The sequence below is a fragment of the Coptis chinensis genome, chromosome 7 (genome assembly GCF_015680905.1).
Source record: "Coptis chinensis isolate HL-2020 chromosome 7, ASM1568090v1, whole genome shotgun sequence".
Lineage (NCBI taxonomy): Eukaryota > Viridiplantae > Streptophyta > Magnoliopsida > Ranunculales > Ranunculaceae > Coptis > Coptis chinensis.
In genome coordinates, this window is record NC_141462.1 from 16,920,143 (window position 1) to 16,937,555 (window position 17,413).

The following is a 17,413-nucleotide window of genomic DNA, read 5'->3' on the forward strand; positions in this document are numbered from 1 at the left end:
AGCGATCTGTTGAGAGAATACAGTAGCGCGTGTTGAGCATGCATGAAGAGACGAACTGATGCAAATGGAAATACCCAAGGAACTTTATAGATCGATTCGTACTATCCGGTGAACTGGTATGCATACGGTAATAGTTAGCACGTGTATGGCACGTGAGCAAATCTGAGCAGTTGCAGAGAAAACGTGCCGCCCCATATTTTCAGAATTTGAAAAGACAAAATAGCTTGTTGGAAGACGTGTGCAGCTAGGGCTAGGGTGTCATAATACATTGGAAACTGGAGGGGCGGTTATACAAAACAATGCTGGCTATTTGAATCGCCATTTTTTGCTTCTCTTTGCAGAAAAACTCACTACACCAAGAGTCTTCAGGTTAGTTTTCTGTCATTGTTGATCTTCTGCTCTCTGCTTCGTTCTTGCTTTTTGTTATTGAGTTGTTATGTCGTTCGCTTTGTTGCCTGTTGTCAGAGTTGTAAGTGACAAGAGAAAGATGTCTGACTCAGACAATACACGATCTAATGAGATTCGCAAAGTTTCTCTTGGTTGGGATGACGCGGAGGAAAATAAGAAAGAGTCAGTTTGTGGGGTGAGTGAGGGTGACGATGAAGATGATGATGTTGATGAGGCGAAAGGTGGAGAAGATGATGCCTGATCTGCATCTGCGGTTGTTGTAACTAGCACTTTAGGTCGCGATGAGAGGTTGTCGTCTAGTGGGCTGCCGCCTAGGGCTGTAGACAAACACGCTTTGAGGGTGTTCCCTTACCTGAGAAAGACTTATGGGATAACCGTAAGCTGTCTGGAGATCCACGAGCCAGAACATGACACACGGGTCTTTAGTGATAGGTGCAATCCACCGCACTATGGGGTTATAATTTGTGAAGGGTAGCTGAAGGCACATATGACGATACCGTTCTCTAAACTGCTCTGTGCATTCTTGAACTTTTGTGGCAAAGCTCCCTGCCAGTTTGTGGGTAACACGTGGTGGTTGTTCAAGGTGTTTGACCTGCTGAACGCCAGCGGTAAGTACCGGATAGGGATCGCTGATATTATTGAGCACTTCTCAGTAAAGCGATATCGGGCACTTAACTTTAGTTTGCAAACACGAGCTAAAAGGTCGAGCGTTATGGACGGTGTGAGTAATGAGTCTTGGGACAAAAGGCCGTTGCTGTTTGTTGGGAACTTCTGTGCTAGAGGGTACAGTGTGGAAAATAGGATATGTGACCTTACTGGTGGGTACCAGTACGCTATTTGAGTGTTTCGATATTGCATCTGTTGATTTTTTATTGACATTACTATTTTGTTGTCTGTGTAGAGCTCGCTATAGAGAAGGGAACTGATCAAAAGGTGATCGAGAAGTTTGCAAGGCTAACTCGAGCATAGAAACGGGCTAAACTTCCTGAGGTTGTGCATTTCTTTATGGAACGGGGAGGGCCTGCGATTAGGGAGAAGAGGAGGGTGCAGAAGAAGAGGTCTTGGGGCTACCACATGTGCGAAGGTGAATACAGGCTATATGACTCTTATACAGGTAAAACTTTAGTATTTTAGAGATTATTTTTTTTAATGTTAATTTTATTACTCTATCAATATGTTAACTATTTGTGTATATATATATCTAGGCGTTGATCTATGAGTACTTCCTGGTATTCATACCAATCCCAAACATGGACTATAGCTTGTCTCAGGCGCGTGCTCAGTAGTCACTATACACTATGATGATACAACGTATGTATTGTAGTATTATTGAGTGATATTTGATGATATAAATTGTTTCAATATAAGTATTTAAGTTTGTTTATATTATTATTTTTTAGTAATTGATCATTGGAGTTGTTAATGACACATTTGATTTTGTTTTAGGTTGATTGGCATCCCTACAATAATGTCAGAGCTACAAGCCCGATCGATAACATTGCATTTTTTGAGGGATTACTATGTTTTTTCAATATTGTCGAGTTTTACGCTGTCACAAGGGTTGTGTGTCAGTTGGGTCACGTGCAGCTTATACTCGTAGATCCTCCAACACTAAATTGGAGAACAAGAATTGTAGCCGGACGCGGGTATAAGGTGAAATGGACCAATATTGGGCCAACTTACTGGGAGTCATTGCAGATTCACATGATCCAACCCTGCAATCGAGGACCTATCTCGTCTTATCCATGGGAGTGTCATCCAAACTGCATGACTTGGTATGCGAGAAATTCTCACATTCAATTGGTGAACCCTGAGCGTCTTCCTATTCATTTATCCCTGGAGACACTTCCTAACTGTTCACCGATTATGAGTATTGTGATTTTTAATTGAGTTTCTCTAACTGTGATTTTTTGCATTTGATTGGTAACTTATCTTGATTTTACTTTTTTCGACAGAACGACTTCATCAATGAAACTAGTTGCATGCTAGGAGAGGTCTGCAATTTGCTGGGAATAATATTCCAGAGGAATCAAGGTCCTCCTTCGAACAGGCGTACAACTTGACTAAGTGCAAGTACATTGGTGGGCGTTATAATGAATGAATTTGTAATTTGTAAGGAATGGATGGATGTTTGATTTTGAATAATGTTTGATTTTGGAATTAATGATGTTTGGAATTTGTTGTTATTTGATTTTGAATGAATGATGGATGTTTGGAATTTGTTGTTATTTGATTTTAAATGAATGATGGATGTTTGTGTTTGTTGTTAAATGGAATTTGATGTTTGTATAGTTGTATGTAGGGGTGGGCAATGGGCCGGGTCGGGCTAGCCCGGCCCTAAACATTTAAAGCCCTTCAAATATTAGGGCCGGGTCGGCCTAGCCCTAAAGTCAGCATAGGGTCGGGTCGGGCCAGGTCACAAGTCTAAACCTCAAGCCCTTACCCTACCCTAAGCCCTCTTTAAAGGTTTTAGGGCCGGGCCTATATATTTTCTTTTTTTTTACTACATCAGTTTTAAAACTCATTTATATTACAAAAATGTACAATAATCTACAAACTCAAAGTCCAACCAATCTAATAATAATCCTGTATAAGTCCAAAAATTTAAAATGCACATCCACAATCTAATGAACTGAAGTACATCGAGAGTTCGGAATTTGTTCTTCCTTGTACTCAAACCTCACTAAAATTACATTTTAAATTGAAATACATAGATAAATAATTATATTATCATTTTAAAGGAAGAAGTAATAGATATAAAGAAGAAACATAATAGTTTTGGTTAAGGGTCATGGAAGTTGTTAAACTATTTGTAATATCATAAATTATTTCTATAATAGATTCAAACAAATATAATATTACCTTTCTTCTAATTTAAAAGTGATTCAAGCTTTGTATAAAATCAAATATGTGAAAAAATTGGAAAAAGTCAACATTCCACACTCAACGGTCAAGGTCAAAGGTCAATGGTCAACACGTCATGGTCAAAGTCAACACATCATGGTCGAAGTCAAACTGTCATTGTCAAAGTCAAACTGTCGTTTCTATGTTCAACAGGTTCATGGTCATAGCCATGGTTCATGGCTAAGGTCAAAGGTGCATGGTTCATGGGCTCATGGCTAAGGTCATGGTTCGAACCCACTAGCCAAGCCCAAACCTAAGAACCCAAAAGTCTACATGTTGAAAGACCCATTTGGATCTCTATTAAGTTCCCATGACCTGCCCCGAACAATATTAAACCGCCCAAAAACGTTAAACCGAACCGGGTCCACAAATTAAAACAAAAACTGGGCCCAATCAAAACAAATGAAACCGCCCATAGAGAAAGGGCTTTAATCTAGAAATGGCCCAACAACTTAAAACAAAACCGGCCCAATCAAAATAGAAATTTCGCCCAACAACTAATAAGCTAAGGCCCAAAAACCGCCCAAACCGCCCGGCCATCTTCTCCCCATGGTTTTGACCACCGGTCATCTTCTCCTCCAAATCGAAAACCACTGGGGGAAAATCGCCAAAACTTAAACCTAACTCCTTCAATCAATACCCCTCAAATCTCCACTCGTCCAAACCAAATAATTAATCAAAAAATACCAGGGAAAAACTCCCCACTCAAACATTTAAAAAAAACCAACAAATCCCTAACTCCTTCAATCAATACTAGGGATTCCTCAAATCTAATTTTTCGGGTTTTGAACCGATCGGGTCCGCCATTAATGGCTTTTCAAGTTATTTTGGATACATGTGACCAAACCCTACCCTAACCCACCACCACCACCACCACCACCACCACCATCCACTCAAGAAAAACCTCTTTTACAACAATCAATCAAACATCCACAACCAACAATTCATCAAACCAACAAATACCAAACAAGCAAAACTACAAAAGTTCCAACCCGCGATTGGGGTGGGGAATTATTCGCGATTTCTCCAAGGAATTGATCGCGGGTTTTGAGGTTTTCCATTTAGAAAGAATGGACATCGACATCACTCAATCACCCAAAACCAAACATCAACCCAACGTCATTCAATCCTAACCTCATGGGTAAGTAAGGGTTCACTACCCCAACAGAGTTCAAAATAAACATAGAGGATGATTTCTTGCTATTGGGCTTTATATGCCATTAAACCCATAAAAGCTTCGGTTCGGTTCAAAATAAAACCATCCACACCACCTCATTATCCCGGTTTAGATAGGTGACCAAACCCGATGTATAAAGGAGAGGGTGATGGTTTGGGGCTCGCGACATCCCTCATGAACCATCACTTCACCCAAAGAGTTTTCAACCTCAGTTTAACACTCCAACATAATTTACCAAATACAACAAAACGTTCAAAATAAAATAAAAGCAGGAAATTTTGTAGTAATATAAGAGACATAAACCTACAACAAAACGCCAAATAAAACAGAAAGAAAATGTCCGTAGAAAATGTCCAGATACACCGATACACGGAAAACTGTAGATTTAGTGAAATAGTAAAAATAACTACTCACCTTAATCCCAAGCTCCACGAATCCTCCTAGTCCGAATCGTCGCATTCCAACGCTCTAGAAATCCAGCTTCTATCTCTGCCTCCATTTTTATTTTATTTTATTATCTCAAAACCCTATTCTCTAGAACAATGTGATTATATACTTGGGTTTGAAACCCAAGCCCAACACAGACTCGGGCCCAGAAACCAGGCCCACATATCCCAAATCCAATCTAGCAAATTTTAAATAAATAAATTAATAAATAAATTAATAAATTAATAAATATGTATTTTAAATACGGGCGTTACAGTACTAACCATGTATTTTATGGTACGACAATCTTCCATAAGCTTCCTAATCATAACCCTCTGCTCTTTTTCAGAAACCATTACAAACTTTTTCATGGACAAGTCAATCGAAGGTGTAACATCGGGACCAACACCCACTGACACATTGGGAAAAACAGACAATAATGTTTTCCAAAAAGGGGTCGATAGCAATCAAAGGGATGGACCGCTCTTGTTCTTCAAACTCAATTAATTCATGAGCACATGGCAGTCCATGGCTCGTGCACAAATAGCACCAACACCTGATCTCTCCATCTTTAACACGCTTTATGCGGGTATCTATTTCTTCAAATAGTAAGTCCAAACACTTGCATGAGACAAGGCCTTCTGAGTTCATGAAACAAAGGAATCTGGTGGTGGTGCTGAGTTACAATCATACTCCTCTCGAAGGTATAGCTCTAATCTTGGACAGCTAGATCTCTAGAATTGGGTGGATATTAAGCTAAACATACTCAAAAAATCATGACAGTTTGCATTTCCTAGTACACGCTTCACCTGAGCATGAGACCCTTTAACTCTATTGGTCGTTGTACTCCCAAAGTGAATGTGTTGGTCAGTCTAACAACATACGAATCGATCCCTGTGAGGAAATAAGTCTCTTGCAAATAACTAACAAAATTAGAGTACTCAACCCTATAATATTTTTCCAAAGCATCCCATCTACGCTGGAAAATAACATCTGTCTTCAATTTGACTACAATGTTCCACGAGAACTGGGCCTTCTCTACAAGTTCTGTGGTTGGAAAAATATCGTAATATTTTGAAAGGACGCACGTAATGATATGCCATCTACATAGATGCTTGTGTGCGTTAGGAAAAACTTTGTCAGCGACACTCATCAGGGCCAAGTCCCTGTCAGACACGATTACAGATGGGCTTATGTCACCAAGCAAGCTACTAAATTGATGCAGGGCCCACTCATAGTCGAATGTTATTTTAGATTGAAGCAACACCTGACACACGGTGAAAGACTTCCACGTTGAACTCACCCTAACAAACTGTACGAAAGGCCATCGATATCGGTTAGTTTTGTAGGTCTAACATGAAGACTGTTGGAAAAGTCTGAGCCAACTTAACACCTTCTGGATAGGCCCATAACAACCCCGTTATCTCCTCGGTATTCTCATCATGTCTCAACTCCTCAAAATAATGTTCTTTTGCTAACAACTTACGCAATCTCTGCAATTGTGTGAGACCGTTATCCAATCTCCTCACCTTCTGCCTTGCAGTGTAGACTTGGGATATACTAGATTTGTTTTTACGATACCTATTCTTGATGGAATCCAAAATTTGTTTAGGCTTTATTCCACACTTACTCATCTCTGACAAGTACTCGAACTTTGGAACGGTTAGACGAGTAACAAATGCATGTCCTTCAAGGGTCTTCGCCAATACATGATTGTGAATACCATTTCTAATTTCTATTTTGCAACTATCGACAGTGCCGCATTGGAAAGCACCTTTTAACTTAAATGGACATCCTGATTTCTTGGTTCCCGACCTTCTCTTATTAGCCCTCCCATTCGCTTTCCTTTTTGTGTGACCGATACACACCCGAGCACTCGCAAGCCAAATTCAATCTTGCTACCCGATTTCCCTTAGCATACTCTGACTTTTCAATGACCACAACCATATTAACTTGCTTTCCTCTAACGGTTGCCCAACCAATTGCCTCGCTACGTGTATGAAAAACCTAAACACATAAAAAAGAAACAACTATTATTAATACACTAATAAAGTTACATTTAGAAAATAAAATAAAAAATAGAATCAATGCCTAAGCTATTCCATCATACCTCTTCCGTAATAAAAATTTATGTTGTATCACTTAAAATCGGTTGACAATCCATGTCATTTGAGTTTGCAGAGGATCGGTTCTCGGATAGCGGCAAATGATCCTACATATAGAATAAAACAAGAGTCTAAAACAATTTGTGTAATGAGGGATTTCAAAGTCACCAAAAAAATGAACTTCTCACTAAATTTAGTCCAAACGAACCAATCATGTAGTTCCATAGAAGGTCCAAACGACCGAGCCACGTAGTTCCATAGATGGTACAAACGACCTAGCCATGTAGTTCCATAGTGGGTTCAAATGACCCAGCCATGTAGTTCCATAGAGTCCCCAAACGACCCAGTGGTGTTGTTTGGGCTCGGGTTCTATAATCATTAATTCAAGTGTTTTGCATTCATTCATTCAATCAAGTGTTTTGTATTCATTCTAATCAATGCTCTCTTGTAGATTCATTAATTAATTAATTCAATCAATCAAGTGTTTTGTATTTATTCTAATCGGTACCTCATTATTTAGGTTTGGTTGTCTTTGTCATCGACGATTTCTCGACATCTCATTTGCTTGACTATTTGCATCTTTTATTTCTTCAACTTCTTCACCTTCACCTTCAACATTTTGTTCCACTTCTTCACTTTTAACATTTCTTCTACTTTCTCCTTCTCTAATTTCTTGTTGCACCTCAAGCATTACCTCAAATGTTTCTTCTTCATCTTCGTGTTCTATTTAGGATTTTAATTGGGTATTCTATGTAGAGAAACTTGAGTATTCTATGTAGAGATATTTGAAATTTTGATATATTTCGAATAATTGAGTGAAATATGTTTGTAAACCCTAACCCCCAAACTAGTTTATTATTCACATTTAAAAAAAAATGGAAAATAACAAGTTTAGATATAAAACAAGTTATTATTTTAGATTTGGATAATTGAGTGAAATATGTTTGAAATTAATTTTTTTTTATATCGGTACAAAATTTGTAAACCTTGAATCCTAACCCCTAAACCCTAAACTCAAAACCCCAAATCTCAAACCCCAAACTAGTTTATGATTCACAATTTGAAAATGAAAATGGAAAATAACAAGTTTAGATATAAAACAAATTATTATTTTGAATAATTAAGTGAAATATGTTGGTACGAAATTTGTAAACCTTGGACCCTAAACCCTAAACCCCAAACCAGTTTATGATTCGCAATTTGAAAAAGAAAATAAAAAATAACAAGTTTAGATATAAAATAAATTATTATTTTGAATAAATAAGTGAAATGTTGGTACGAAATTTGTAAACTCTGAACTCTAAATCCTAAACCCCAAACCCCAAACTAGTTTATGATTCACAATTGAAAAATAACAAGTTTAGATATAAAACAAATCATTATTTCGAATAATTAAGTGAAATATGTTGGTACGAAATTTATAAACTCTAAACCCTAAACCCAAACCCCAAACTAGTTTATGATTCACAATTTGAAAAGGAAAATGGAAAATAACAAGTTTAGATATAAAACAAATTATTATTTCGAATAATTAAGTGAAATATATTTGTATGAAATTTGTAAACCCTGAACCTTAAACCTTAAACCCCCAAACCAGTTTATAATTCACAATTTGAAAAAGAAAATAAAAAATAATAAGTTTAGATATAAAATAAATTATTATTTCGAATAATTAAGTAAAATATGTTGGTATGAAATTTATAAACCCTAAACCCTAAACCCCAAACCCCAAACTAGTTTATGATTCACAATTGAACAAAAAAATAACAAGTTTAGATATAAAACAAATTATTATTTCGAATAATTAAGTGAAATATGTTGGTACGAAATTTATAAACCCTAAATCTTAAACCCCAAACCCCAAACTAGTTTATGATTCACAATTAAAAAATAACAAGTTTAGATATAAAACAAATTATTATTTCGAATAATTAAGTAAAATATGTTGGTACGAAATTTGTAAACCCTGAACCTTAAACCTTAAACCCTAAACTAGTTTATGATTCACAATTGAAAAACAACAAGTTTAGATATAAAATAAATTATTATTTCGATAATTAAGTGAAATATGTTGGTATGCAATTTGTAAACCTTGAACCCTAAATCCTAAACCCCAAACTAGTTTATGATTCACAATTAAAAAAAAAATAATAATAACAAGTTTAGATATAAAACAAATTATTATTTCGAATAATTAAGTGAAATATGTTGGTACGAAATTTGTAAACCCTAAATCCTAAACCCCAAACCCCAAACCCCAAACTAGTTTATGATTCACAATTGAAAAAAATAAAAATAAAAAATAACAAGTTTAGATATAAAACAAATTATTATTTTAGATTTTGGCATGTTTAATTACATTATTTTATATTTTTGCATATTTGATTACATGTTTTAACTTGGTTATATAAATACTATATCATAACAGATAAAGAGTGCTGAGTGCATGTAATTGTGTTGGTGCAACTAATTGTGTTGTTCCTAACCCAATTTTTTAAATTGGATCTCAATTTTGCTAATTCAATTGGGATGTGTTGATAATTGATCATTACTAATTCAATTTTGCAGATCATTATTTAAATAAATTATTATACAATTATAATCGATTAATGATTTTGTATTATAAAAAAAGTGTTCGGTGTTTATGTATAAGAAAAATATAATTTGTATTTATGTAATCAATTTTTATTGGTTAATTAGGAATTTGTTTGGCTAATCGGGTTAATGAATTATTTTAGTCCAAACGACTCAATCAGGTTGCCCCATAGTAACCCCAAACGACCCAGCCGTACCACTTTTATGTGATACCAAACGATATGGTTAAGCCGTTTGAATGTACACTCAAACGATATGGTGGTATCGTTTGAGTGTATACCCAAACGACTTGGAGATTTCGTTATGGCGAGACCGGTTGAATTGGTTGTTGGGCCTAGGCTTTGATGGCAAACTTGTAAAATTTTTTTTTTTGGGTTGCCGAATCCAATTTGATAAGTGTACAAATAAACTACCAAAAAAAAACTTGGCTATTAAAAAAAAATGATCTCGTGAATCCCCTTCGCGCATGGGCAATTCTGGAAATTCATCAATCACTGATTAACACTAATAAACTGTATTAAGTCATAACTCTTCTTCTTCTTTCTTTCTTTGAGAGTTTGACTAATCAGAATTATCTTGACTATGATGAAAACCAGTTGCCATCTCTCTTCTACTCAATTCCTTGACAACTCTCTCACTGTCCCAAAACTCCATAACCCAACTTTCTCACCACCTTCTTCACTTAAAACCTTCAGACACCTTCATTCCTTCACTTCTCTTCACACCCGCTTTCAAAACAATTATATCTTTCATTCATCTCTAAATTCGAGAGTCGGGGCGTCTCGAAATGATGCTGAAATGACAAGTAATGAGAGTTCAGAAGTGGAGGAGTTTAAGGCACCAAGTTTTTTGGAGTTTATAACTTCGGAAAGAGTTAAGGTTGTTTCAATGGTTGGTTTAGCATTAGCACTTTGTAATGCGGATAGAGTTGTTATGTCTGTTGCTATTGTTCCTTTGTCTTTAGTTCATGGTTGGAGCAGGTCTTTTTCTGGTATTGTTCAGGTATCTACTACTACTACTATTTCATAGCCTTGATAATAGATTACAATGTGGGATATCCTATTTATATTAATGAATCTAAACTAGGTCAAGTGTCCACTTTATAAAGAATTCAAGGCATATCGACAAAATGTTCAGAGATTTTAGGACCTAGTATAGCTCCATGGTTGGCAAGAATGTCGGTGGCAAAGTTCGCCTCTCGCCATGTTGATGAAATGGTCACATGGAAGCCATTTGCATTGCTGAATCTTGGGTGATTTAGGTGGTTTAGGACTTAAATTTAGTTTCATGAGAGTTTGCGCATCTGTAGGACAGGACAGTTGCAAGTGGTGCCTTAAGAGAGTGTTGCACTGCAATGTAACCATTTCCATACTCCCTGCTTACACTTATTCGTCGAAAAGTGCTGATCTTCAAAAATCACTTTGGTGCTCCCTATCCACACCTCCACCATTGTTCCTAGTACCTCGGCAGTCCACAAATCCTTAAGAAAAGAGCTTGAAGAGGATCCTTTGGTGAGGGCCTGTTGTATGCCATTGAAGTCGTGTTGGAAGTTAGCTGCATAACCTTTCCAAACTTGAGAACTGATTGGGCAGTCCCAAATGAGGTGTTGAGTGTCTTCTTGTTCCTTATGACAAACCAATTATCAAATGTTTGGAATAACTTGCATGATTTATTATTTATTTATTTATTATTATTATTAATTTTTATTTATGGCTTTGAATTATAAACATTGCGTGGCAAATACAGTCATCTTTCCTCTGGGGATATTTAGTGTCTCCAATTGCTGGTGGAGCTCTGGTGGATTATTATGGTGGGAAGGTGGTCATGGCATGGGGCGTGGCTTTATGGTCAATGGCTACTTTTCTAACACCTTGGGCTGCTGAAACTTCTTTGTGGTTGCTACTTGCCATGCGGGCTTTGCTTGGTGTTGCGGAAGGTGTAGCTCTTCCTAGCATGAACAACATGATTTCAAGGTATTGTGATATTTTCAACTGGCTGTATAAAGATGCTGCAGTATTACGTGCGCAGGTCCATATACTGTAACATCCAAAATACGTAGTTGGTATTTTCAGAATTTTTGTTTTGAAGAAGTTCCTAGGGCTAAAACTTTCAAGCTTGTTGAACGGTATTTTTTCTGTAGATGGTTCCCTCAAACAGAAAGATCCAGGGCTGTTGGAATTGCAATGGCTGGATTTCAACTTGGAAATGTAATTGGGCTTACGCTTGCTCCAATCCTCATGTCTCAGGGAGGTATATTTGGACCTTTTGTAATATTTGGACTCTCTGGAATGCTTTGGGTATTGGTATGGATTTCTGTGGCATCAAGTACACCTGCCCGCCATCCTCAAATATCGAAATACGAGCTTGAATACATACTAAATAAGAGTCAGAGTTCATTGAAGCCCTCCAGCGACACTGTGAAGAAGACACTGAAAACAGAAAAAGTGATCCCTCCTTTCAGGCGCTTATTGTCAAGGTCACCAACATGGGCTCTAATTACGGCAAATGCTATGCACAGCTGGGTAAATATATACATGGGTCTCTCTGCATTTGTATTATGGCATTTTCATTACTTTTCGATCCACTTCAAAATGCAACTAATTTTTTTTTTATTCTTCTGCAGGGATATTTTGTGATTCTTTCATGGATGCCAATTTACTTTAACACTGTAAGGCATACATCTGTCCTTACCATAGTTAACACATGCATGATTTTGATCTGAAACTTTGAATGCCTAATAGCCTAATATGCAAAGTGCTCTGGGACAGATCTACCATGTGGATCTCAGACAAGCGGCGTGGTTTAGTGCTGTGCCATGGACTATGATGGCAGTTCTAGGATACTTTGCTGGTGTTTTGTCGGATATGCTGATCCAAAATGGCACAGATGTTACTTTGACTCGCAAAATTATGCAGGTATGCCTTGGTTTTCATATGATAAAATCCCTGTAATCTTACAATGTTGAGTTAGGTTATACCATCCATTTTTCTTTATCTACTGTCTTTCACTGTGCTGATATCTATATAGATTATGTTAATAAGTTGTGTGTCTACAAGCTGAAAATTTTAAATATATTGGATTTCCTTGAGTCCTTCAGTACTCATCTCTTCTGCGTGCTTCTCATAATATAGAATTGGAATGTTCTCTCAATAAGTGAAAAAATCATAATTATTAAGTACTTATCTGTACTTCAAATATCCAAATATGCTTCTGCGTGTTAGAATATTGTAATTAGCATAGCACGTCAGTAGTAGAGTTAAAATTTTACTGAATTACAGTGTTACAAATAATACATGTAGTAAACAAAATTACTTTGAAGGACAAAACGTACTCTTCAATGATGAAATAAAATTAGAGGCAGTCCTTAGTTGTGGATAAGTTTAGTTGAACTTTTATGTACAGTTACTATCTATGTTCCTACTGTGCAGTCTATTGGTTTTCTGGGGCCGGGATTTGCGCTTCTTGGTTTAATTGGAGCAAAAACTCCAACTATTGCATCTGCTTGGCTTGCTGTAGCTGTTGGCTTGAAGTCTTTCAGCCACTCTGGTTTCCTTGTGAATTTTCAGGTTTGTGGTATACTGGAATTTAAAGAACCGACTTGGAACTCTGCAACTGACTTATTTCTTACGTTTCTGATCTTTTGCTCCTTTGGATGTAATCAGGAAATTTCTCCCATTATTCAGGTGTTATACATGGTAATACTGCCAATTTCTATCTTATTTTGATATTCAACTGATGCTCTCTCTCTCTCACTACCCTTTTTGCATTGGCAACAGGAATATCAAATACTGCTGGAACAATGGCTGCTATCATAGGCACTGTTGGTGCTGGATTCTTTGTCGAGATGATGGGTACTTTCCGTGGATTCCTGTTATTAACTTCATTCCTATATTTCCTGTGTGCTCTTATCTTTGTCATGTTTGCTACTGGAGAACGTGTAAATTTTGATGAAAGTGTTCATTAGAAAAACAACTTTGTAGCTGTTCCTACTTGTATAAAAGGGCTAGATAGATATTTTGTTAAAACGCTAACATGCTAACATATGTTCCATTTATATTTTTATGTAAGTATTCTACTTTAATCCACACGTTGATAAGCTGAAAATTGAAAACGGATGCATTTGGTGATGAAGGTTGTTCCCTTCAGAAATGGTGAAGACTCCAATTAGTGATACTCGATATGCATACAATGCTACATTACTCGACTTGCCCTCCCCAAATTCAGGGAAATTATACTTGACCACGAGATAACTGTCATTGACCGTTATCTCGTGGTCAAGGCAGTTGAAATGTCTTAAATACCCTTTTCATTGAAAAATTACTAAAATGATGGTGAGTTAGTTTGGGAGGGCAAATCTAATTTCGTTTTCAAATAGGGGGCAAGTCAAAATGACATATTGGTTTTGCAATTCAAGACACATTTTTATGTTTGAGAAAGAAAGAGACACGTGTCAACATCTCGTCCTATCTAATCTAACGGTCACAAACATTTAATACATTAGACACATGTTATTAGATATGCTCTCTAAATTGCCATTACAATTAAATAATCTCTATTAATAAACTCAAAGTTTAGGGTTTAATTACCAATGAGTGATGTGAGTCGTTGGATGTGAATAATTATATTTTGACACGTGTCATGTATATCACTGTTATATGTGTTATTAGACATCCCCCCCCCATCGCCATTATAATTGAATAATCTCTATTAATGAACTCAAGGTTTAGGGCTTAATTATCAATGAGTGATGTGAGTCGTTGGATGTGGGTAATTAGATGTTGACACGTGTCATGAACATTTTCTAGTTTAAAAGGGTTACTTTGGGTCAAACTTTGGGTTATTTTGACTTGCGCCCCCCCCCCCCCCCATTTGAAAACGGAATTAGACTCCCCCGAGACTGACTAACTCACTGTCATTTTGATAATTTTTCAATAAAAAGGGTATTTAAGACATTTCAACTGTCTTGACCACGAGGTGACGGTCAATGACAGTTGACTATAATAGTGAGTTAGTCTTGGGGGGCAAGTCTAATTTCCCTGAATTTGGGGCAAGTCTAATGCCATATTCAAATGGGGGCAACTCAAAATAACCCTTCTTTTTTTTGCTAAAGTGTAATTTTAATTAGAAATGGGAAAATTAGAAGTAACATGTAAAAAAACTGAGGTGTATACATACATAATCTAAAAAATTGAGGTGTATAACATTGAACTACCTTTCCATAAATCAGTTTGAACAGAATTTTCTTGTTTTACTTTGTCCACAGCTTACAGCCTTACACTGATAGGACGAACTTAATGTTGACATAAAAAATATATGAACCCCTCTCAAGTAGTAGTCCCGAAGCTAAAAGTTGTTGAGATATATATATAGGTATATAAAGGTGACTGAATGATGTAAAAGCAGGCTTTCCCTTTCTCTGTATCATTTTCTCTTTTTCACTAATAAAATTACCTTAATTGAGTGCAAAAAAGAGAGTTATATGGATATATGTTTCGATTGAAAAATTCGATTGTGTTTGCTTACTTTCAGAACACACATCAGGGGAACTGGATCCTTATCCAGGTTTTCATGCGTACTTAACGATGAAAGCATGTCAATGGTGGGTAAGAAATCACGATGGCTGGTATGGTGTAGTTGGTGTGTGATTGCCACAACACCAAATAGTTTTATCGGTTTACATCATCCTTGAAGAGTTGAAGGTCGTCGTTTATCAACCTAACTATGCATCAAATCATGAATAAGCTACACTACTAACTCATGCATCCCTATCCTAAATAATACTTTTCAACGTATACTGCTAGGAAAAGGAATAGACGCATGGGAATGAGTATACGATCAGTGTCTGTCTTAATTACTCTGTGCACTAACAACCCTCCTTGTACTCTCCTTCCGATCATAACGATTGAAGATCTCTCAACCCAACTACCGTTGCCAATTTTACAATCACAAATCACAACTGAGCTGCAGTAAAGCACTTTGAAACTTCAAAGCGATTGCAGGATAGGCCCTCCATCCAGTCGTTCACGTCTTCGTGTCAGTCGTCACACAGCAATTATGCCTCGAGCTCAACGTGCACAATTTTGTATTAGATACAGTGTGTGATCATTCTCTGACTTTGATCAGTTCTTTTACAAGGGTGGGTTCCTACTTCCTAGTATAAGAGGTGGCTTGAGAGTTGAGACAATGAACTTTGAAATCCACCTATAAAATAAATGAATTGAATATGAAATAAGACTAAACTCTCAATAGACTGATATAGACAAATAGGAGAAATTTCACTGACTTGACCGGATAAGCTTAAGTGCTTAACATGCCTCTAACTTATTAAGAAGGATATACCCTCAAAGTAGGATTCTATGTACAATGATTCAGTGCAATAGCATGTGTGGAAGATCTTAATGTTTTGAAAGCATGCCTTAGTGCATGACTGCATGTGTGGGAATTATGGATGTGTTTGGAAACATACCATCTATCTTCCAGTGCTCCAGAACCTCGCTCACTTGTATGTAAGTATCATTTTATTCTTCAAGAGCTCGAATCATGCTCAAGCAAGGGAGAAATAGACCGCCAGCTGACCAGCGTAGTCAACCAGGAGCATTTCATATTTTTATTAAGGTGCAACTATGGTGACTGAAGAAGGACTTTCATCAACTAAAAGGGGAGAAAGTTCCACCATAAAAGGACTATAAAAATTCAAAATATAGAGGGTGATGCAAGAGGGAATGTATGGCTAGGTCCCAATTCCCAACTAGTATTCTGCTCTTTACAATTGGCACTGATTTATTCCTCTTTTTCTAGATCTGGTCCAATCCTCAAATAGTCAATTTTAGATTGAGTTGGATATTCTAAGTCAAAGTTATGATTAGTCTAATGAGTAATGACGAAAGATATTTTCAAGTTTCAGATTAGTATGACTTACAAGTATGCAAACCGGACTACGGCATCGGGTTTTTTCAAATCTTTAAATATATCACCTTTAATATATTTAAAAAATAATATAAAAATATTAGGAGAAATTAATTATAATTTTAGTGACGTGAAAGAAAATTTTTAAATTATTTTAAATAATATAAAAGCTAATTCTAATTTAAATGAGGTGAGGGAGTGTTGTGGTGGCTTAATTAGGGAAAGGAGGCCAGGTCAGCAGACACCGAGTGGATGCAGCGTAATGAGATAGTTTGGAGGGCAGGGAAACATGTCCATGAACGAGACCAAGTTAGAGGGACACCGAATAGGATGCAGCATAACGATATACACCGGAGAGTAGGATAACATAGCCGTGGAATCCTAGACCGCGGACGTGGCACAGGTACAACACAAAGGGGAACCATCATATGGGGGGACAGGTGGACGATCCAGAGAGGGGATAGAAGGGGTATAAAGAGAAGAAGATGGGGAGAGAGAAGGGAGACCGCATGGTAGAGAGAAAGGAAAAACAGAGAAAGAGAGAAATGAGAGAAGGGAGGGGAGAAAGGAGGAAAAATAGTGAGACAGTCTTGGTTTCTTGTGTAATAGTTAGTAGCTTGTATTAGGTTCTTACATTTGGCGCCATCTGTGGGGACTAGAAGCAAGAGAGAGATGGCACCTAAGAAACAAGTAAGGAGACCGAAGAGGGTGGCGGTGCAGGAATCGATGCCCGAGGCGGTGATTGATGAAGAAGGAGATAGAAGAGAGGAGCAGAAAGCGGAAGAGAATCGGCTTATGAGAGAAGAAATCGGGAGGTTAAGAGAGGAGAATGACGAGTTGAGAAAGGAGATGGAAAGGGAAGAGAAAGAGACAGACGGAGAGGCAAGTGAGA

General features: G+C 37.0%; 1 protein-coding gene and 1 long non-coding RNA gene across 2 annotated transcripts; one reads left to right on the plus strand and one right to left on the minus strand.

Annotated features, from left to right (window-relative positions):
- The first annotated feature begins 10,073 nt into the window (after positions 1 to 10,073).
- PHT4;3 (phosphate transporter 4;3) lies at positions 10,074 to 13,742 on the plus strand. Its single transcript, XM_086573049.1, is given in 9 exon segments — positions 10,074 to 10,617; positions 11,362 to 11,588; positions 11,756 to 12,137; positions 12,239 to 12,283; positions 12,384 to 12,530; positions 13,044 to 13,181; positions 13,278 to 13,287; positions 13,290 to 13,310; positions 13,392 to 13,742. Coding segments are annotated over 9 exon segments (1,578 nt in total). The 5' UTR covers positions 10,074 to 10,197; the 3' UTR covers positions 13,580 to 13,742.
- Positions 13,743 to 15,383: 1,641 nt separating this feature from the next.
- LOC147486312 (uncharacterized) lies at positions 15,384 to 16,404 on the minus strand. Its single transcript, XR_015201707.1, has 2 exons — positions 16,082 to 16,404; positions 15,384 to 15,816 (listed from the first exon to the last, which is right to left on the minus strand). It is a non-coding gene; the product is annotated as an uncharacterized LOC147486312 (long non-coding RNA).
- Positions 16,405 to 17,413: the final 1,009 nt, after the last annotated feature.